This window comes from Moschus berezovskii, chromosome 3 (assembly GCF_049115385.1).
Source record: "Moschus berezovskii isolate FMDL1 chromosome 3, NW_MosBer_1.0, whole genome shotgun sequence".
Taxonomy (NCBI): domain Eukaryota; kingdom Metazoa; phylum Chordata; class Mammalia; order Artiodactyla; family Moschidae; genus Moschus; species Moschus berezovskii.
Window position 1 is genome coordinate 115,874,907 of NC_142462.1, and position 21,798 is coordinate 115,896,704.

Here is a 21,798-nt window from a genome sequence, read left to right on the forward strand (position 1 = left end):
TGGTTGCATATAACTGGAAAATTGTCACCAACTTTTTCTTTGGCTCTACTAAGAAGAGGAGGGTACCTGTTGTCCAGGAGCTTTGTGGGGATTAGAGTGTCCCCGGAGAAGGCAATGGCAAGCCACTCCAGTACTCTTGCCTAGAAAATCCCATGGATGGAGGAGCCGGATAGGCTGCAGTCCGTAGGGTCGCTAAGGGTCAGACACGACTGAGCGACTTCACTTTCACTTTCACACATTGGAGAAGGAAATGGCAACCCACTCCAGTGTTCTTGCCTGGAGAATCCCAGGGACAGGGGAGCTTGGTGGGCTTCTGTCTGTGGGGTCACGCAGAGTCGGACACGACTGAAGTGACTTAGCAGCAGCAGTAGCAGCAGAGGACAGCAGGAGAATAGTATCAACCCTCTTCCTCGGGATGAAAATGTAAAAACCCAACTAATGAAGAATACGGGGACAGTTTTGTTTACCATATACTCCTCCTGGGTCTGCCCTTCATGAGCACCACTTTGCTTGTTTAACATATTCCTTTCCGAGCAGGAGTTCCCCTGCTCAAGTTCACTAGTAACAGAGGTGTCCAGAGAAGCCAAGCCTTGGCCTCTGTTCCACTTGGTTTGGGGTTTCCCTAGTGGCTCATCAGTAGAGAATCATGTGCAATACAGGAGACCTGGGAAATGTGGGTTTGATCCCTTGGTTGGGAAGATCCCCTGAAGGAGGCAATGGTAACGCATGCCAGTATTCTTGCCTGGAAAAATCCCATGGACAGGGGAGCCTGGTGGGCTACAATCCATGTGGTTGCAAGAGTCAGACATGACTTAGCGACTGGACACACACATGCACTTGGTGTCCGACTGCCCTAAAGTAGCTGTCTCCAGCTCTCTGTCCCCTAAAGTAGCTGTCTGTATCTCTCTGTCCCCTAAAGTAGCTGTCTCCAGCTCTCTGTCCCCACAGGTCCTTTCCTTTAAAGCAGGCTGCAGAGCACCACACTCTCCTGCAAGCCCCCTTCCTTGCTGCTCTCCAAGACCACCACACAGACCCTTTCATAAGGTTGCCTGTTTTTTTTTTTTTTAATAAAACTGCTCTCTCTGGAAAACAAAGGGTAACATGCGTGTGTAAAAGTTGCAATAAAAAGAACAGCAGTTCATACAGCTCAGTAGCAAAAAACCCAAACAATCCGATTAAAAGCTGGATAGAGCACCTGAACAGACTTTTTTCCAGGAAGACATACAAAGGGCTGGCATTTGTATGCCAGAGGTGAGGTACAGAAAAGATACTCTGCATCGCTAATCATCAGGGAAACGCAAATCAAAGCCACAGAGATGCAGAAAAGAAGAAATCCTTGCACCCTATTGTACACTATGTAAATTCGTGCAGCCACTGTAGAAAACAGAAGGGAGGACCCTCAAAAAGTTAAAACGGAATTACTACATGATCCAGCTTCTAGGTATATATCCAAAGGAACTGCATCATAAAGCAATTATCCTCTAATTAAAAATAAATAAAAAAATAAAGTAAACGAAAATAGAATCTGAAAGAGATATCTGCACTCCTGTGTAAACTGCAACATTAGTCACAGTAGCAAAGGTCTAGGAACAACCTAAGTGTCCATCAATCAATAATGGATAAAGATGTGATATTTATATTACACACACATGTGCACACGGTAGTGCGAGTAGACAAGAACCCGCCTGCCAATGCAGGAGACATGAGAGATGCAGATTTGATCCCTGGTTGGTGAAGATCCCCTGGAGTAGGAAATGGCAACCCTCTCCAGTATTCCTGCCCGGAGAATCCCATGGACAGAGGAGTTTGGTGGGCTATAGTCCATAGGGTTGCAGAGTCCAACACGACTGAAGTGACTTAGCACACATGCACACACACACACATTTATGTATACATACAGGTACACATATATATGTGTATATATATACACACACACACACCAGAATATTATTCACCTATAAGAAAAGAGGAAATCTTGTCATTATCAACAATATGGAAGACTTGACGGCATTAAGCTAAGTGAAATAAGCCCATCAGATTAAGATACTGAATGGTATCACTTACATGTGGAATAAAAAAAAAAAAAAGGCAAACTCCTAGAAAAAGAGAGTAGAAAAGTGGTTGCCAAGGGCTGGGGACACAGACAAAATAAGGAGAGATTGGTAACAGGATACAAAATTTCAGCTATAAGGGGAATAAGGTCTGATGGTAAAACAAGGTGACTATAGTAAATTACACTGCATTATACAACTGAAATTTGCTAGGAGAGCAGAACTTATTCTCACCAAAATAAATAAATATGTGAAGTGATGAATGTGTTAATAGATGATAGGAATCCTTTCACAATGTATATGTATATCAGATCCCTGTGATGAACACTTTAAATACCTTACAATATCAATTGTCAATTATTCTCAGTAAAGCTGAAAAATAATGATAGTACTGAACTGAACTGAACTGAAAGCTGAAAAATAATGATAGTACTGAACTTTTAAAACATTTTCTTTTTCTCTGATTTTGAGAGGAATTCTAGTATTTCACACTCGTGTGTAATGTTGGCTCTTGTTTGGAAGAGATACTCTTTTACAAAGTGGAGAAAGGTGTTTTAAAAATGGACAGGGGCACTGAATTATAATGAATGACTTTCTTAGGTCTGTTAAACTGACAATCAGAGTCCCCTTTTCATCAACCACCCTTGCACTTCTAGAATTAAACCCTAAACTCAAAGTGGTAATAAGTTTTTCTTTGAATTTTTTAGAATTTTATTCTTTGGGGATTGCATTCAAGATTTCCTGTCTACAAGGAGAGACCCGTCTGCAGCTCTCTAGATTTGTGGTTCTTATGAAAACGTTTGGGGACCAAGGGTATATTTAGCAAAGTGAATTAACTGTAAACTCAGTTTACTAAAATCCTGTTCATTTAGCCTCCCAAATTCTCTCAAATGCTCCGCTGGCTCTCAATCCATAGCTGCTGCTAAGTCACTTCAGTCGCGTCCGACTCTGTGTGACCCCATAGACGGAAGCCCACCAGGCTCCTCCGTCCCTGGGATTCTCCAGGCAAGAACACTGGAGTGGGTTGCCATTTCCTTCTCCAATGTGTGAAAGTGAAAAGTGAAAGTGAAGTCGCTCAGTCGTGTCTGACCCTTAGCGACCCCACGGACTGCAGCCTACCAGGCTCCTCCATCCATGGGATTTTCTAGGCAAGAGAACTGGAGTGGCTTGCCATTGCCTTCAATCCATAGCACCACTGCCTTAAAGCAAACCCATGGCACCCTATACCCACTGCCCGCTCATTCAACCCACTCCTTACCTTGTTTTTGCACTGACCTTTTCAAATGCATATATCACGACCTGGTTTCTCTGCTTAATACCTTTCCTAGTTCCAGCATGTCTTTGGAATAAAAATGAGGAGGGGAGATGGGAGTGATGAGTATTCTCTAAATCTGTATCATAGTAGAAATTCAATAGCTAATGTCTAAATTTAGTTAATGAATAGAGATAGAAGTGTATTATTCAGTGGTACAGAGGTAACAGCAGGGACCAAGGGCCTAAAGAGTTAAACTGGTTGCCTCCAAGAAGTAAGGCATGAGTGAGGTGGGCAGGCCAGTGCGCTGTTGGTCTTCGTTATACCTGCCGTTGGATTTTTTAAGTCATGGGCATGTATTCTTTACTTAGAAGTGCTCACTGTGAAACAGGAATGAAAAATATTCAGACTACCACGCATGATGCCCAGAACCCTTGCTGGGGTTGCACATGTGTTCTTTTAGTTAGAAATGTGCTTTGCAAGATAAGAATAAAAACTAAGAGACTCTGCTGCAGGTTTAGTGGTTGAGACTCTGCACTTCCATTGCAGGGGGCACAGGTTCAATCCCTGGGCTGGGAGTCAAGATCCCACATGCCATCAGGTGAGGCCAAAAAAGAGAAAAAAAGTCTTACATTTTATTCTTTTTCCTCTGTTTTTAAAATATAAGACTCAGCACAATGGCTTTGCTGGTCTGGTTCCTGCCCTGGGTCCCCACACTCTGTGTCAGCTCCAGCCATGTTGATTACTAGGGTCCTCAGCTGGTAAGACAGGTCTCCGCATGAACTGCAGCCTATTCTCAGAATGCCTTCCTCCACCAGAGTTTTCTGGTTCACCTTTAGCCTTAAGACCCAGGTCACAGCATTCCTCCTGGGTCTCCTTCCCTGCCCCTCTGCCCAGATCAGCTGTCTCCCTGCAGAAACACGGTGTCTCTAGTCACAGCCCATCTCCAGCACACTGCAGTCATCTGGACATTTCCTGTTGCACCAGGAATCTCAGAGCTCCCCTAAAGCCGGGACCTCTAACTCCTTCGTTTTATCCACAGTGCACACACAGTAGATGCTGCATTCACAAGGAAGGAAGGAGAGAAGGGAGCAGGTAAACAGAGAGGTGCTTGCTGAGCATGATCTAAGAGCTGGAGGGAAGCAGAGGGGAACCAGGAAGCGAGAGCAGGGAGGTAAATGGAGAAAGGATGACGACGAACTGGGCTAGCCTGGAATTTCCAGATTCCTAGCTCAAGGTCACCTAAGCAGGCTTAGTTAATAATGCACTGAGAAAATTCTCCCCCCAGCTCCTTTAAAAAATAAGCGTCTTTCAGCAATGACTAGAGTTCTTAACCTCTTTGTATGGCTTAGAATTTCAGGAGTTGTCAACGGCCAGAGCCCCTTGGAGGCCGACTGGCCTCACTTTGTTAAGAATCAGCTTACAGAGAGCGTCCCGCTTACCAGCTGGTTGAGCTCATTGTCTTGAAGGAAATGCCCAGAGAAGGGTGGGCCTAGCAGGGCCCAGGTACCACTGTGGGGAAGGGTGGGGAGCAAGCGCAACCACTAGGAGGGGGAAGGCACTGGGAATCAGTTGTCAGACCCCATCTGAGACCCTCTCCTTCTCTCCAAGATTCTTGGAGAGGAATGACGCTCCCAGAAAGAGACCTGCTTGGTCATCATTCACACATTCCTTCTTCTCATCCTCTAAATTGTGCAGCGATTCCTGACCAGGTTGCCCATCAGAATCAGCTGCAGAGGGAGGGGGTGGTACTTGTGATCTAGTGGATGAGACTCCATACTCCCAATGTAGGGAGTCCAGGTTCAATCCCTGGTTGGGGAACTAAGCAACTGCAACCGACTACTAAGCCCGCACCTGCTCACTGCAAAACTAGAAAAGCCCGAGCGCTACAACGAAGACTCAGTGCAGCCAGAATATATACATATACACATACACATACACACACACACACAAACACACACACACATTCATACACATATATATATACACATTCATACACACACACACTCATACACACACATACAAACATACATACACATACATTCACAAACACATACACACAAACATACGTACACACACTCACACACAAACATACGTACACACACTCACATACAAACACATACATGCACACACATATATACACACATGCACACACACATACACAGACACACACACATTCATACACACACACTCATACATATACACATATACACACACACACACATTCACACACAAACACATGCATATACACATGCATACACATATATACACATACACATTCACACATACATACACACATTCACACATAAACACACACATACATACACATGCACACACACACAAACACATGCATGCACATATACACAATACATACACACATACATACACATACACGCTTGCATACACACAAACACATACATACACACATGCATGCACATATATACACATACACTCACACACAAACACATACATGCACACACATACACACATGCACACATACATACACATATACATACACTCACACACATACACATACATTCACACACAAACACATACATACATACACATACACATACACACATACACATATACATACCTACAAGAATTGGCTGGGAAGCTTGGTCACAACACATATGCCTGAGCCAACCCTGGAGACTAATTTGGTGCAAGAACCAAGCATCTTTTTTTTTAAGATGTAAATATTTCTACCACAGATCCCCACGTGAGAACCACTGGGCCTAGAAGGGAGGAAGGTCTCATGGTTCCCTTCTAAGTAACTCTACCTTCCTCGGGCTTATCTCGTGTCCTAGTCTCTGCGGTTTCTCAGGAAGATTAACCCAGCAGATGTCTTCTCTCTACGGAGACATTCTTATCCATTCCCACAGAAGCAGGGCTTACCCTAGCCACCAAAAGGTTAATCACATAAAAACTGGGGCCCATGTTGATCAACAACAATTTGAAGAATTGATGCTTTTGAACTGTGGTTCTGGAGAAGACTCTTCGGAGTCCCTTAGACTGTAAGGAGATCAAACCAGTCAATCCTAAAGGAAATCAGTCCTGAATATTCATTGGAAGGACTGATGCTGAAGCTGAAACTCCAATACTTTAGCCACCTGATGCGAAGAACCGACTCATTGGAAAAGACCCTGATGCTGGGAAAGATTGAAGGCAGGAGGAGAAGGGGATGACAGAGGATGAGATGGTTGGATGGCATCACCGACTAAATGGACATGAGTTTGAGCAAGCTCTGGGAATTGGTGATGGACAGGGAAGCTTGGTGTGCTGCAGTGCATGGGGTTACAAAGAGTCAGACACGACTGAATGACTGAACTGAACTGAACTGATGATCAACACTAGAGCACAGGCAGTAGCTCAGTGGCTAGTGGTCAGAGGCAATTCCACGTCTGACTGACTCCCCACTCCTGCACTCCAGCACAACACCTCTTATCTTGCCGGGGAAATATCAGGTATGCCCAGGTACAGGTGAGTGTGGCAAGTGCTGGCTTCCTATCGAAGCCTGGAAACAGGAGTTCCTCAAGCAGTGGGTCCCTCTGAGGAAGAAACCTGGAATCCAGCATATTTCTCTGGTGGGAGAAATGACCTGGCTTTGTATTAAAGATGAAGCTTCTTAAGTGAAGCAGACCGGAAGCCCAACCAGCACTGCCCTTACTAGCCTAGCATCTTTATCAAAGTACTTAACCTCTCACGACCTCAGATTCACCACCTTTAAAATGGTTATAAGAATTTCATTTACTTATGAGGGCCATCTATGAGGATCACCCAGTATAATACATTAGCATCCAAAATGCGGTCCACAGAATCACAACACCAGCCTCACCCAGCAGCAAGTCAGAAACGCAGAAACTCAGGGCCCACATCAGCTTTCTTCTCTGAATCTGCCCTTTCACAGGATCTCAGAAGCACCGGCAAATGCATGGCAAGTAAAGCCAGTGCCCAACAGATGTTATTTTTACCTCCTGGGCTCTCTGCTTCTCCCACCTCTGTCTTCTCTTTAATTTGCTGTGCTTGTTCCAAAGAGAGCTGGGTAGGACCCCCAAGTAAAGCAGTGTCGAGCTGGCGTACAGCTGGGTTTCAAATCACTATGGCAGTTTGAATAGCGGAGTTTGTGAAGAATTGCGACATGTAGGAAAAGCAGTCTCACTGACCGTGACAGGTAGAGAATGATTTCAGTAAAAAGAGCCCATGAGTCACTCCTGCCACGTCCTCTCCCTGACTACCTGCATCCCATCCATTGTATAGTAGTGATGACTCTACCTTCAATAAGTGCCCTGATGCCAACCCTTTCTCTCAAGTCTCCCCATCACATCTTGAGGCCAATCCACCACTATTCTCTTTCTTCACTGAACTGTAATAGACTCTTAGCTGGTCTCCCACATCTTCCCTAGCCTCCTCAAACCTGTTCTCCACCCTACAAACAGAAACATTGTTCTGAAACAAAAGTATTATCAAGTGTCTCCCCTGTTTAAAATCCTGAGCCTCCCATTAACTTTAGGATAAAAAGTAAAATCCTGGGGATGGCCAGCAAGGTCCTACATGATTTGGGAAAGATCTGCCTGGACAACCTAATCTGGAGGCTCCTGCCCCAGCTCCCTCTGTTCTAGCCCGTCTTCTTTCAGTTCCTAGACATTCCAAGACTCTTCCTGCCTCAGGGCTTTTGGATATACATTGTTTCTGCCTAGAATTCACTTTCCACCTTGAATTCATCACGAGTGCTCAGTTGCGTCTGACTCTTTGTGACTCATGGACTGTAGCCTGCCAGGCTCCTCTGTCCATGGACATTTCCAGGCAAGAATACCGGAGTGGGTTGCCGTTTCCTCCTTCAAGGAGTCTCTCAGCATCCTGTCTTCTGATCGTAAGAAAAACTTATGTGACCTGTAACAATCACAGTTTGCAATGAAATATCTATTCATTTAATGAATGTCAATCAGTCTGCAAACACCAAAAGGCAGAGGTGAAGTGTGTTTTGCTCAGACCAGGCTGAGTTTCCAATACCTACAATAATGCTTGGGGCACCCTTAGGCTCTCACTAGTGGTTTGTTTAGTGAACGAATTAGCAAAGTAATTTTAAGCAAAGGGCATTGGAGAGATCAAGGAAAATCATCAAAACACAGAAAGAAAATCTGATGATGGGAGATCAATGCCCTCTTGCTGAACAGCAAATCAGGGGTCTAAACAATCAGAGTGACCGGTTTCACCTTAGAAAGCTTAGCAGATTTCAAGCCAAGCTGAGTATGAGAATCAATCAAGGAATTTCTTTAAAATACCATTACCAGGGGCCACCATTTCAGACATTCTGATGCCTCAGGTATGGGGCAGCTTGCTGCTGCTGCTGCTAAGTCACTTCAGTCGTGTCCAACTCTGTGCGACCCCATAGACCGCAGTCCACCAGGCTCCCCCGTCCCTGGGATTCTCCAGGCAAGAACACTGGAGTGGGTTGCCATTTCCTTCTCCAATGTATGAAAGTGAAAAGTGAAAGTGAAGTCGCTCAGTCGTGTCTGACTCTTAGCGACCCCATGGACTGCAGCTTATTCAGCTCCTCCATCCATGGGATTTTCCAGGCAAGAGTACTGGAGTGGGGTGCCATTGCCTTCTCCGATAGACAGCTTAGGGATCCTTAATTTTTTTTTTTAACCAGATTTCCATGTTTCTAATGTGTAGGTGTTGTTGTTTAGTCGCTAAGCTGTGTCCGACTCTTTGTGACCCCAAGGACTGTAGCCCATCAGGCTCCTCTGTCCATGGGATTTCCTAAGCAAGAATACTGGAGTGGGTTGCCATTTCCTTCTCCAGGGGATCATCCCAACCCAGGGATCGAACCTGTATCTCCTAAATTGGTAGACAGTTTCTTTAGCACCGAGCCACCAAAGAAGCCCTAATAAGTAGTCTTGGTTAAAAAAACTACTGATCTAGCAAGAGATAAGATCTGCTCAAGTCAAATAGCTATTTGGTTTTAGAGTTAGGACTTAAATCTAAGCCACCTAGTCCCAGACTTCGAACTTTCTGCTCACTTGGCAGTCTAGGAGAACTAGGATTATAATGCATTTTGTTCTGCCTAAACCAAGTAAACACTGAATGAAGACAGGAAATTAGCTCATTAATTAAGAGAGTTCTTGGGAAGTCCGGGAATAGCATAAATTTTATGGCTGAGCAATGAAGCATCCTAGAGTGAAGACATTTCTTCAAATATCTCCCAAACTCCACCCTTTCCTGTGACTGCTTTTGCCTAGTTTACGCCACCTTGTATAAATAAAGGAGTATTTTCTTTCCTTTCCAGTGTTTTGAGATGGTGCTCTGGGCTACTGTCATGGAGTCCAATGACTTTTCTAGATCCCATGAGACCCACATAGAAAATCATACAGTGACTGAGAGCTCTGTGTGTCCAGATTTAGAATTTGATATAAAAGTACTCATTTATCTAAGAAAAGGCTCTGTAGGCTAATTAATATGGCAACAACTGCATTAATCAAGTCAAGACCCTATGTTGGTACATTTTCATATTTCTAAGACTCTCAAGTAATAGAAATGTAGAAAAAAAGAATTCCATATTATTCAGTAAATGTGGTGCCTCATGAAAGCAGAATTTTTCAAGTCATGGTGATAAATCTGGGAGCTCCTGATCTAATCCCAATTGACTTCCTACTAAGAGGAACACATGGGCCCCATCAACTCAGGACCAAGGCCCAAGGCCCAAGGGCTCATGCCGAAAAAACACAGACCTTCGTTGATGCTCTTCCCTATTCAAACTGCTCACAGCTGCTTTCTTAAGCCCCACCTACCCAACCAAGAAAAGAATATTTGAAAATCATGAGGCTTCTATTTGGGCTAAAGTAGATTTTATCAAATTGAGCGAAAGGGTAAAAATGCTAAAGGGGGAAAAGAAAGGAAAAAGAGAGAAAATGGAAAGAAAGTTAGAGCATTTAGCTATAATTATGCTTCATTTAGTCCTGAGGCAAGGGGAAGTAGCTGCTAATAATTTAGACTATCTAGACTATCTGGGTCAAAGGACCATTATGTTCACAGGGACATAATTAGTCCTCCCCCAGAGAGAAAGAGACACCGTGGTAAGAAGAAGGTAAGAAAGAGCCTTGGTGGTAATCAGTTGCTCAGCATCACCCAACTCGTTGGCTAGAAGGCTATCTACATTCTGGATCTGCATTCTAGATCCAGAAAATCCCCCCAGTCAGCCTGAAACAAAGGAAGGTTGGGAAAGAATGCATCTGAGGACTCAGAGTCAGGAACACTGGAAATGTCCAGCCACCCCCATGTTTATCCATTTCCTTCATTGTTATCGCTGGCCCATCTCAGTTGGCCATCCCTTCCATGTCCTTATTTCCTGGTGTATGGTCTCCACACCAGGGACAACCTTCATGTCCCATTTGAGACGCGGGGAACCCAGCTTCCCCCGAATGCACCTATGCCCACCTTGAACAAGGCAGCCCCACCACACTCAGCCTTGTGTTCTGCAGGCAGAAAACGCTGCTTTGTGAGAGTCAGAGCCTCTGGACATGTAGGCACACTGTATATACACCAAGAGGCAACTCTAAAAGCTTAGAGTGACTTGACCTACTTCAGCATTTAGTAAGGCTCTTTGCCCTGTCCTTTCTTTGAGTATCCACCGCCTTTGAGCTAACTCGACTCAGGTTATTTGTTCCTTAACTCCTCCAAACTGCTCCTCCCCAGGTCCAGGTTGAGCTATACCTCTAGCTGACCCATTCTGCGTTGAGCATAAATCTCTGGCCACTGAGCTCTTACTTGCCTGGCAAAATTGTTCCTCCTGTGTCTTTTGCTTTCTGCCCACATGCCTGCGCTCCCTTTTAGGTATTTTCAGGTCACTAGGACAAGGATTTTGGTTACCTATTAAATGAACCCAGTGCTGATGTACATGTCTAGAAGCACTCATGAGAGCCTGCTCATTCTGTCACACCAAGGAGCCTGCTCCTTTCAACAGCAGACATGGACATCTACTCCACATCTCTACTCAGCCATCCTCTCCCCAGGTCTCTGAAGGTGACTCACAGAATTGGAAAGCTCACCAGAGTAAAAGGGACCCCAGAAACTATTTCCTTCCAACTGCTACCCAATCTAGGTATCCTCTGCAGAACATTTGACAGGTGGACTGAAGCGACTTAGCAGCAGCAGCAGCAGACAGCTGATACCTCACTTTCAATGCACTCATATTGACTGTGTTCAGAAGCGAATGCAGGTCAGAAGAATGTCTATGTTACCCTAACAGATCACAGGCAGACTCAGAAAATGGACCTGGAGCACACTCTTCCTCCCTTTAGAGCAATAAGGCTTCTGTTGAAGGTCACATTTACAAAGGTCTGGTCTACAGACCTCTGTGAGCAACAAGGGATTTTGCAAAGGAACAGGTAAACTAAGTGTTCTTTCAAAGTTCACAAGAAAGCCATCACTCCCTGGACAAGTCCATTTGTATTCATTAAGCCCCAGCTTTGGTCCCCTTAACTCCCGCCTAATTTCTGTCCAGGTGATATGCCAGAGTCAAGGGAGTGGCATATTTCCTGGGCAGCGTGGCTCCCAGTGCCATCACCCCATGCTATCAGTCCCTCGCAGCCCCTCTAAGAGTCACCTGGAGCAGCTTCTGCTGGAATATGGTGATGTCTCGGGAACCTGTGCGGTTTCCACCACGAGCCTTGAGAGGGCGGTGGATGCAGCACATGGTGAAGCAGATCATGTAGAGCACGTATAAGGCTCCCAGGATGCAGAAGTAAGGCCGCCCGTACTTCCTCCACTTGAAGTTCACCAGCTGCTTCACTGGGGTCTGCTCCAGGATCTGACGAGCCTGCCACAGAAGGAGAGGGCCGCGGGGGGTGACCAGCAGAGTGAGCTGCAGCACCAGCTTCCCCACAGGGTCCCAGACAGGCAGCGTCATGATCAGCACGAGTGTCATTCATTCAGTTCACCTTTTCCTTCATTTCTTTTACAGGCGGCTGGTCAGCTTCTACTGTATGTGGTGCCTCACGCTAGTGCTGCAGATAAACCGCAGCAGAAGTAAACACCAGGGTCTCTGAACTCCTCAGAGACTCTGAAGGATAAGACATAGATGGCTGGGGTAGTTGAGTGAATGGAGAGTTAGGCAAGGTCTTTCATAAAGTAGCAGCAGTTGCCAAGGCAGGAAGGGGTGAGAAGACATTGGCATGTGAGTGGGATATGGCAGAATCTTTTGGAGGGCGCAGGGATTATCCTGTACGAAGCAGCTGAGGTTCAGATCATGGTCCCTCATGAATGCCAAGCTAAGGAGTTGGACTTTGTTTTCTGAATGCAATGGAAAACAATTGGAAGGTTCAAGCAAGCAGGTAGTCAGATTTGCTCTGCAAGTATTATGGACGTGAGAGGAGCAACAGAGGACTCGGAGAGTGGGGTGTGGCCATAATCTAAGCTGGGTGGGTTAATGCTCAGATCTAAGTAGCCAATGAGACATTAAAGATGCTCCCGAAAGAGGATGATAGATGGCGTGATGCATCTAAGAAAGTAGGAAAAGGCAAAGTCAGAGCTTAGCTGGAGGGATTACCCACGAGCAGAAAAAGTACCTTTTCCCATCAAGCCTAGAGAGTAGGAGAGAGACAGGGGGGCAGTTTCTAGACCTGCTGGGCAGAACAAGGCAGGAAGTTGAAGAAACTCCAGTGAGATGAGAAAGCCTCTATTTTCATCATAATGAACATATCTTGGTTGCCCGATAGAACTGAAGGTGAAGGCTGGGCTTCCAATCCCCAAGAAATCCTACTCTGAAGAAGTCCATACCAACCAGTCGCTTTGTTCATCAGAACCTCTGATAAACCAGATCCTCTGTTCGTTAGTACCAGCGATCATCTGAGTTTTGTGGCTCTAGAGGGTTCCTCGGAGAAGGAAATGGCAACCCACTCCAGTATTCTTGCCTAGAGAATTCCGTGGACAGAGGAGCCTGGTGGACTGCTATCCATGGGGTCACACAGAGTCAGAGATGACTGAAGCGACTTAGCATGCATGCATGCATTGGAGAAGGAAATGGCAACCCACTCCAGTATTCTTGCCTGGAGAATCCCAGGGATGGAGGAGCCTGATGGGCTGCTGTCTATGGGATTGCACAGAGTTGGACACGACTGAAGTGGGTTAGCAGCATCAGCGGCAGCAGAGGGTTCCTAGGAAATTGTTGGGTGGCAGATAAACAGTAAGAACTGTATTTTGCCACCATCTTGGAGGTTCCAGAAAGCATCAGTATTTTCTTCTCTTTATAAATCTTTAACAAACTTTCCTTTCCCTTGTATCACCCAGTCCAATACTGTCTGAATGACCCATGCATTTCACCCATGGGTTTTTCCCCTCTGGAAAGCTCTCTTTTTCCTCATCTGCCTGGTGATTCCCAATTCCTCGTAGAGGCCCCAGCTCAAGCACATCTCCTGTGACATCTTTTCTGGTCCATCCAAGCCAAAGTAAACCGACCTCCATTCTGTTGCACCATTATGCACCATTCATAGTAGAGACCCCAGTGATTGTTTATCTTGAACGCTATTATAGTTACTGAGAACAGGGATGGGAAATTGACAAAGCTGTCTGAAAGGAACTGTTTTTAATTTATTTCTGTATTCTCAGTTCTTGGTACAGTGTCTGGGACCCAGCAAGAAGCTCGATATGCTGAACGAATAAGTGATAGGAAGCAACATCTATATGGAAAACTCCTCATATGCAGTGTTAGTACGAGAAAGGTAAGCAGAAGGGACCAGAGCTAAGCAGAGAGAGCAGAGTTAGGGAAGGGGTAGTGATCAGCATTTTCTCCCAAAGTCCCAGGAGTCTATCCTCACCCCCATCTATTACAGGGAAGCCTCTGGAACCGAGGATCTTGGTAAACAGACAGGCTCTGCACAGACACCTGACAGCCCTAATCCTCCATGGTCTCCATACCTCCCGTTTCTTGGAGGAGACCACAAGCTCTAGAAAGGACACATCTTCTCCCCAGGAGTCGATCTCTGTGAGGTCATAGAGAGTGGAGGTCAGGGGGCCGCATGTCCACTGGATGTACTTCCGCTTCTGCATCAGGTGTTGGAACATCTGGGTGGACACAGGGGTGAGACGGGCATCAGCATGTAAGGAGCAGGCCAAGGGCAACAGCATGGCTGCTTACTCCTTGGATCTGATGGACAGCTGGGAACTGACAAGCCTCTGTTGACCTGAACCTTTTAATTTAGTGCTGTCTTTCCTTCCCACAAATCCTATAAAGATCTGAAAGGAGAGACTAGGCAAGGGGAGTGAAACTTTGGGTTACCATAGCTGATGTTCTCAGGTAAGATTCTGTAATCCCCCTGAGTCAAAAATTCCTGAGGCTGAGGATTTTAGTGATAGAGATGGAGGTAAGGGACCACCACCCTTTTGGGGAGTTTGGGAAGAAAGGTCAGGAGAAGGACCCCCATGGGGTTGAGGGAGGGGCCCTCACCACAGTGTTGCCCTCCACTCCGGCCAGCTTGAAGGGGGTGAGGCCCTGGTGATTGAGCATGAGGTCCAGGGACTGCAGGTGGTCCCCTCGCCTGTCATAGGACAGCAGCAGATTGTACATCTGGCAGGCAAAGGTTTTGTTGGGCTGGAGGATGAGGATGTGCAACACTGTGTTTCCTGGGAGAGGACACGGGGTGTCACGTGACCCCTGGGACCAGAGTGCCTGCTGTTCCCCAGGCCCAACCCCCCCCCCGGGGGGCCTGAGGGCGGTCCCAGCCCCTCCCCTCTCCCCGGCCACCCCCACCTCCCCGCGCCCCTGCAGCCCAGCTCTTACCCAGGGAGTCCTGGGCCCGGATGTCCGCGCCGTGCTCGATGAGCAGCCTCACGATCTCCTCGCTGCCCATGCAGGCGGCAAAGGACAGAGGGTGCTCCCCTGGGGAGGAGAGGCCCGGGCGGGCGTGAGATGCAGGCGCGGAGGGGCGGGGCCTGGGGACCCTCGTCAGCAGGCCCGGAGGCGGGGATGCTGGAGGGGGCCCTGGGGTGGGGGTGGCGGCCTGGCTCTGGCCTCCTCAGCCCGCCCTCCCGTGACGGCTGCCCTCTCCTCGTCCTCCCAGCCCTGGTTCTGCTCTCACCAAAGTAGATGAGGTTGTGAGGACTGAGGCGGAAGGCGGCGCCTACAGCCCTCGCAGAGACGCTGGCCCCGTGGGCGAGCAGGGCTTTCACCAGGTTCACGTTGCGGTTCATGACCGCTATGTGCAGCGCCGTCTGACCTGGACAAGAGAGCCCTCCGTCAGGGTGGCTCTTCCCAGCTCTCTCAGAGACACGGCATCCCCCCAGGCTTCCAGGAGATCCCTGACATCCTTGCATGGATTTTCTCCCTTGACTCAGCAGAATGGTGTGAGACTGAGCCCCAGATGTCCCTCAGGCAGGTTCACTTAGCTGTCCCCTCCTCTTGACTACTGGGGATGGCGTATAAGGGTAATCACTCTAGTGCAGCTATGAAAGAGAGAGAGAGTTCTGTTCTTCACGGAACATGAAAGGAGTTGAAGGGAAATAACAAATGGCTAAAGCAGATCCCAGACACTCACAGCCAAGGCCAGGACCTCTGCCTTCCTCCCACACTCCTGAGCAACCATCACTCCTTCCCCGACCTACCCTCAGAGGCTCATTGTAGGAGGTGACTTCAGACTCTCCCCTACTTGGTCGACTTTGAAAAACCGTGAAAGCACCTCACCTACAAATGGCTCACAGATGGCAGGCTCCTTGACCAGCTCCGGGGCAGCCTCCATCAGCACCATGGCGGCCTCCAGATTGTCATAGAGGGCAGCCACGTGCAGTGCCGTCTCCCCGACGGCCCCTGGAGTGGAGGAGACAGGGGCATCAACATTTCCCAGAGACATGCTCCACCGCTCCTCTGCAGAAACCCTCAGAGTGCCTTGTGGGGCACTTTGAACTCTGATCCCACCTCGTTGCCGGAAGTCACAGTTTCGGTCCAGCAGAAGTTTCTTCAGGACACACAGGTCGTTGTTCTTGGCTGCCCGAAGCAGAGGAGACTCTCGAATCCTGGCAGAGGATGAACGGGAGTCAGGCAGAGACAGAACGGCAGAGAGGCCAAGAGCAGAGAGGAAGAGAGACAGTGTCTGTCTGGACAGACAGTGGCCACACGGAATGCGCGGTAACACGTTGCAGCGTTGTCTCCTGGACTCTAGCTCAGGGTCAGATGGGGGCAAGAGTCTGGCTCAGGGTCCCCGTGGGGTGGCATCGCTACCTGTTCCCACTGGTGGTGGGGGGACTCCTGGCTCAGTTGACTAAGTGGCAGAGTGCCTGAGGGAGGGGGGCCCGGGGGAGGGAATGGGTGGTCCTGGTGGGCCTGGCCAAGTCAATCTATCTGAGTTCATGTTTCAGGAACTTGGAAATCAGGAGCGGGTGGAGAAGAGGGAATTTTTGCCTGGTTTCATCCCTGCTCCTAGGCCTGCTGAACCGGCTCTCTTTAGCCGAGAGGAGCCGGAGAGACCAGGAGGGGGCTGAGAGAGAGGGCAGCTGTTAGGACTCGGAGATTTGTGAGCTGCTGGAGTTCTGACTCCCCGGGGGCTGTCCAGATGCACATTCCTGCTGTGGGGAGGGAGAGTTCTGAGATGGACTACGAAGGATCCATCCCTCCCTAAGGGTCACCCTTCGACTCAAGAGTCTGAACGCGCTGTCTGCGGCCAAGCAAGAGCATGGCTGTGAGCTTCTCTGAGTGTGTGCATCTCGGAGTGGGTGGGAGGAGCCCCACAGAGATACTCCTCCTGTGGTACCTCTGCGGGTTAATCTTTGTCTCTCCCCTGCCTGGGCGAGCCATACAAGAGATAATGCCGAAGCCGGTTCCTGCTGGGCAAGTATGTGTTGGCTCTGAAGATGGACACACGATGGCAGGTTGAGGGTCAGGAGGGGAGAGGTGAAAGGCCAGTAAACAGACTGACGGTGGGCGGTTCCTGTGATGACCCCTAGCCCCCAGTTCCTCTCTTCCAATGGTCCCCCTGAGCCAGGGGAAAGAAGCTTTTTATCTGAAGAAGCTTTTGATCTCAAGGTAGGGCTCAGGTCCGCCCCTCACCAAAGTTCTTTCTAGAGAGAATGAGTGGAGTGGGGACCAGCCTACTGCCCATCTCACTGAGATCCTCAGCGTGAGTGCGCCCAGCTCAGGACAACCAGGGCCAGGACTGCAGAGTCCAGAGGCTCTGCACGCTGCCTCGGTGCTCCAGCCTCTGGCCTGGAGAAGCCACTGCCCATGAGTCTAGCCCTGGTTGCCAGCTCAGTTCTGCTAACGGCAGCTCTCTGATGGGAGCCAAGTCCCCCGAACACCCTGAGGGAGAAGCCTGCTTTCAGGATGGGTCCCTGCCCCCATTAGTCTTCTGGGGGTCTGGACCTCAAGGTTGACCATGAAATGCTCTGCCCCTCCCGGAGACAGGCTCAAGCCTCACTGTCTGCTCCAGATCCAGCACAGCCTGCACACAGGAGACTCAGGAAATGCAGATGGGCTCTAGGAGTCCCCACTGGGACTCCCCAGGGTCGCCTGGTTTCCACAGTCAACTGGTCAGTTCCAGGTGTTTCACAAACCAGAGCTGTCCCCTGTTGCCAGGTCATCAATTTCATTCTCATTAACAGTAACTCCTCACTCTTTCTTCACCCAATGAGTGTCCTAAAACCCCTTCTCCAGCACCCCATTGCCCACCAGCCTGCACCCGCCCTGCCCCACTCACCCCTGCCATACATGCTGGCTTCTCCCGTCTGGTATCTTTGGGTCCCCAGTTCCCCTACCTTCACTAGGCGAGAGCCCAAGCATCATCCTGCCCCAGCCTTCCCGGGACCCAATGCCACACCCCTCCTCCACTGCTGACACAGGAGCTCGGGTTCCATAACAGATGCACGGGCCCATCCCAGCACCAGGCACTGAACTCTGGGGTGCTCTGGTGGGCAGGGCAGACTGACCCAAGTGGGCTGAGGGCTTGAGGCTCAGGGAGAGGGGGGCAGCCTACTTCTTCTGCTGCAGCATGTACGTCTCATCCAGACGCTGATCCCAGTCTTGCTGTCCCACCAGCCAGGAGGTCAGCAGTTTCTGAAGTTGGATCGAGAGACCCCTGGCCTTGGATGGAGGTGCTCCCATGTCTTCTCCTTCCGGGCAGTGGCCAGTCACGGGGAGGTGGTGGTTCAAGGGAGCAGGGCTAGGACTCAGCCGGCAGCTGAAGTGGAGACGAGGAGGAGGGATAGGTCGCGAGTGGATCTGGCGTGGCGCTGTGCAGGGCGTGCACGTGGGGACTGGGGACTGGGGACTGGGGGCCCTGCCAGGAGAGAGAGACTTTACCTGGATGGGAGGAGCTCTTTCTAGAGAAAGCCCCTGGGGCACACAGCCTGCCTCAGAGCCAGCGGGGAGGGAGCTCGTTCCTATCAGTGAGCTAGGGCGGCTGAGACCGGGCCAGGGGAGGGGTGGGGCCCAGGAATCTGACCCGCGAGCCGGGATAGAGCCCAAAGGTGGGTCCTACAAGCTCGCTGAGCAATTACCTCGGATGCAGGAGAGTGGAGCAGCAAAGGCCTCCAGCTCTGCAGTCAGGCGGGTCTGGGTTTGAATCCTGGCTTTCGGTCCTCTCAGGTCAGTTAGGTGAGATTTCTGTGCTTCAGTCCTCTCATCTGTAAAATCGGGGTGATACTTACATGCTCTCACAGCAGAGTCTGTGAAGCATAGTCATTAACAGCGCAAGGACAGTTGATTCCTCTTCCACAGAGGGGCTCAAAAGCCCCCAGAACTGCTTGCTCTGCCTAGTATCCCGCAGCCTCGCAGCCAGCAGGTCTCCTGGCTGCCCCTCCTTCTGGAGAAGCCCAGGGCCTCCTCTTCCGTTCCAGCTCCTCCCTTCCAAGCAGAGGAGACCCCAGCGAGCCCTGCACGTCCACAGAGGCTGGGCAGCAGGGACTGAGCGGCAGTGGAGGAAATCACAGGGCTCCCTCCAGGAGTGAGTCAACAGGAGCACGAGAAAAGATAAGACAGTGTTAAATTATTTTATGATATAACAGTTTCCATTTTTCTTCCTGATTGTTTTCAAGGAGATATATTCAGATATATCTCCTGAACTGTAGTCATTCAAGAAATCCCCAAGTTCCCTGGGTGCAGGCTGAAGCTTCTGTAGCTCCTAAGTGAGAAGAAGGAGCAGAGAGAGGTGTGTGTGACTCCCCACAGCTGGTGGGAGGCAAAACTGGAGCTGGCTTGCCAGGTGGAACCTCAGGTCCAAGTCACCCATCAGACCTCACTGCTTCTTGGGAACCTTCTGCTTATAAAGATGAGAGGTGTGGGTGGAGATAGGCTGGGGACCCTCCACCTTGGGGGTCTTCAGGGGCAGGGACCCGTCACTTCCTTTGCTGTAGGAAAGAGAGAACACTTCTCTAGAGACTGAAGGATGGACACAACCACCTTTCGAGAAGGATGAGAACTGAAAGGAAAATAAGAAAAGAAAGAGGAGGTGCCTGAGACAGCAGGAATCATGGGCTCCCCCAGGGAGGGGGCAGATGCCGGCTGGGAAGGGGGAGGGGTCATCTTGCGGGACATTTCTCTGCTTTGCTGGGGGGTGGGGCAGTGTGGGGCTGTAAAGATCTCCGAAGCCTTGAGACTTCCAGTCTAAGGAGATGGAGGGAGCGATAGGGGTGAGGTGGGGGTGTAGATATGCTGATAAGCAAGGCTGCAGAGGAAAGGAGCGCCTGCCCAGTAATACTCAGCCCATAATGCTAGTCCTGGAGGGAGTGGGGGTGGGAGGGCCCGGTCAGAGCCGCACAGAGCAGGTGCACAGGCTGGCCACCACGGGCACGGCCCTTGGGTCCCGGAGGAGGGAAGGGGCCCTCCACCTCTGGGTCTTCCCGTCCCACTTGCACACTCCTTTGCACTGTTCTCTTCAGTGGAGGGATGGGGAGGACAGGAATGAGCCTCCTAAAGGAGACCAGACCTTCCCCTCCTCCCCCCTGGTAGGCTGGGAATTCAGACATGACTTGCTGATCTCTGGGTTTCCCTGGTGGCTCAGCTGGTAGAGAATCCGCCTGCAATGCAGGAGACCTGGGTTCGATCCCTGGGTTGGGAAGATCCCCTGGAGAAGGGAAAGGCTACCCACTCCAGTGTTCTGGCCTGGAGAATCCCATGGGCTGTATAGTCCATGGGGTCACAAGAGTCTGACATGACTGAGTGACTTTCACCTCACTTATCTTCAGGGAGCTCTCTCCTCTTCTGTCCTCTGGCTTCTCTCCCCAGTCCTCCATCCCCTTTGTCAGGTCCTGCATGGCCACCCTCTCCTCCCTTCTCTCATCAGTCTTCATCCTCCGGGAGCTTTCTGCAAACAAGGAGTCCTACAAGCTCCCTCCCGCAGGCAGATGCTTCCCTGCATGATGGTGATGCCCCAGGGTCTCACGAGAGTAAGTAAGAGCTGGCCCCTGATAAAACCTCACTGTTTTATCTCAGAGCCCGTTGGCATCAAAGGCACCAAACCTCTTATTCTGATACGATAAGGAGCGAAGTGTGAATCGTTCACTTGCGTCCGACTCTTTGCATCCCTATGGACTGTAGCCCGCCAAGCTCCTCTGTCCATGGAATTCTCCAGGCTATACATACTGCAGTGGGTAACCATTTCCTTCTCCAGGGGATCTTCCCAACCCAGGAATCGGACCCAGGTGTCCCGCATTGCAGGCGGATTCTTTACTATCTGAGTCACCAGGGGAGCCCAGAAAGGAGGACAACATATAAACCTAGATTTCAATATTTAGGTCATACACTCCCACCCTACCTGCCCACAGCCCTGTAGGGAAAGAATTTGAATACTGTCTTTAAAAATATGAAGAGGAATTGTTATTGGATGCTGGAATTATTTGCCTTTTTCCCATAATTTTTAAATATACTTTTGTAATAAGAAAAAAAAATCATGAAGGGATTTCTGCTTTCCTATGAAAATTTATCTTCTAGATACAGGGCATCGGGCAGGTGTCTGGTGAGGAAATTAGAGTTGTGGTGCCAGCCAGTTGGTCCTTTCGGTTCTACCTGCTCCCCTAAGGCAGGCCCAACCCCAGCCACCCATCCCATCCAAACTCACAGAGTTGGAGATGGCTTCTCAATTAGCCAGGAACCCAGAAGCTCCTCCCCCAAATAGCCAGGAGGAGGTTAGTGATTTCTTTCCATGCAAGCAGCATTTCCTGGACCTGCAGGTCAAGGAGTGCAAGAGAGGGGTGAACAGGGTCACCCGCGTACTGAAACTTGCCCCTCCCATCGTCAGGTGGCCTCCTATGCTGCTCCCCAGTCACCCTGTCACTGGGCTTGGATCACGGAAGTATATAGAAGGCTGTTTCAGCCGTCCAGGAGAGCGTCTCCCAGTAAGCCCGGCGGCTGGCACGGGCGGCATCCTTGGGAAGGAGGCTCTGCTGTCCCTGCCGTTGAGCCGTCTGCCCCCTTTGAGGAAGAGCACACATTTCTGGACACGCCTCACCCCTGCATTTGATGGTTCATTCGGGCGGGCACGTGCGGATGCCGGGAGTGATGTGGGCTCCCGG

The 21,798-nt window shown here is 49.5% G+C and overlaps 1 protein-coding gene across 2 annotated transcripts in view; it reads right to left on the bottom strand.

The window, feature by feature from the left end:
• Positions 1 to 18,391, bottom strand: part of TRPV5 (transient receptor potential cation channel subfamily V member 5) — a 31,406-nt gene extending 13,015 nt beyond the window's left edge. For both annotated transcript variants that reach the window (XM_055420300.2, XM_088832783.1), the window contains exons 1-8: positions 18,264 to 18,391; positions 16,214 to 16,311; positions 15,983 to 16,105; positions 15,381 to 15,518; positions 15,083 to 15,181; positions 14,750 to 14,925; positions 14,221 to 14,367; positions 11,912 to 12,124 (exon numbers count right to left, since the gene is read on the bottom strand). In XM_055420300.2, coding sequence (XP_055276275.2) covers positions 11,912 to 12,124; positions 14,221 to 14,367; positions 14,750 to 14,925; positions 15,083 to 15,181; positions 15,381 to 15,518; positions 15,983 to 16,105; positions 16,214 to 16,311; positions 18,264 to 18,391 — 1,122 coding nt within the window. The remainder of the gene's footprint in view (positions 1 to 11,911; positions 12,125 to 14,220; positions 14,368 to 14,749; positions 14,926 to 15,082; positions 15,182 to 15,380; positions 15,519 to 15,982; positions 16,106 to 16,213; positions 16,312 to 18,263) is intronic.
• Positions 18,392 to 21,798: the final 3,407 nt, after the last annotated feature.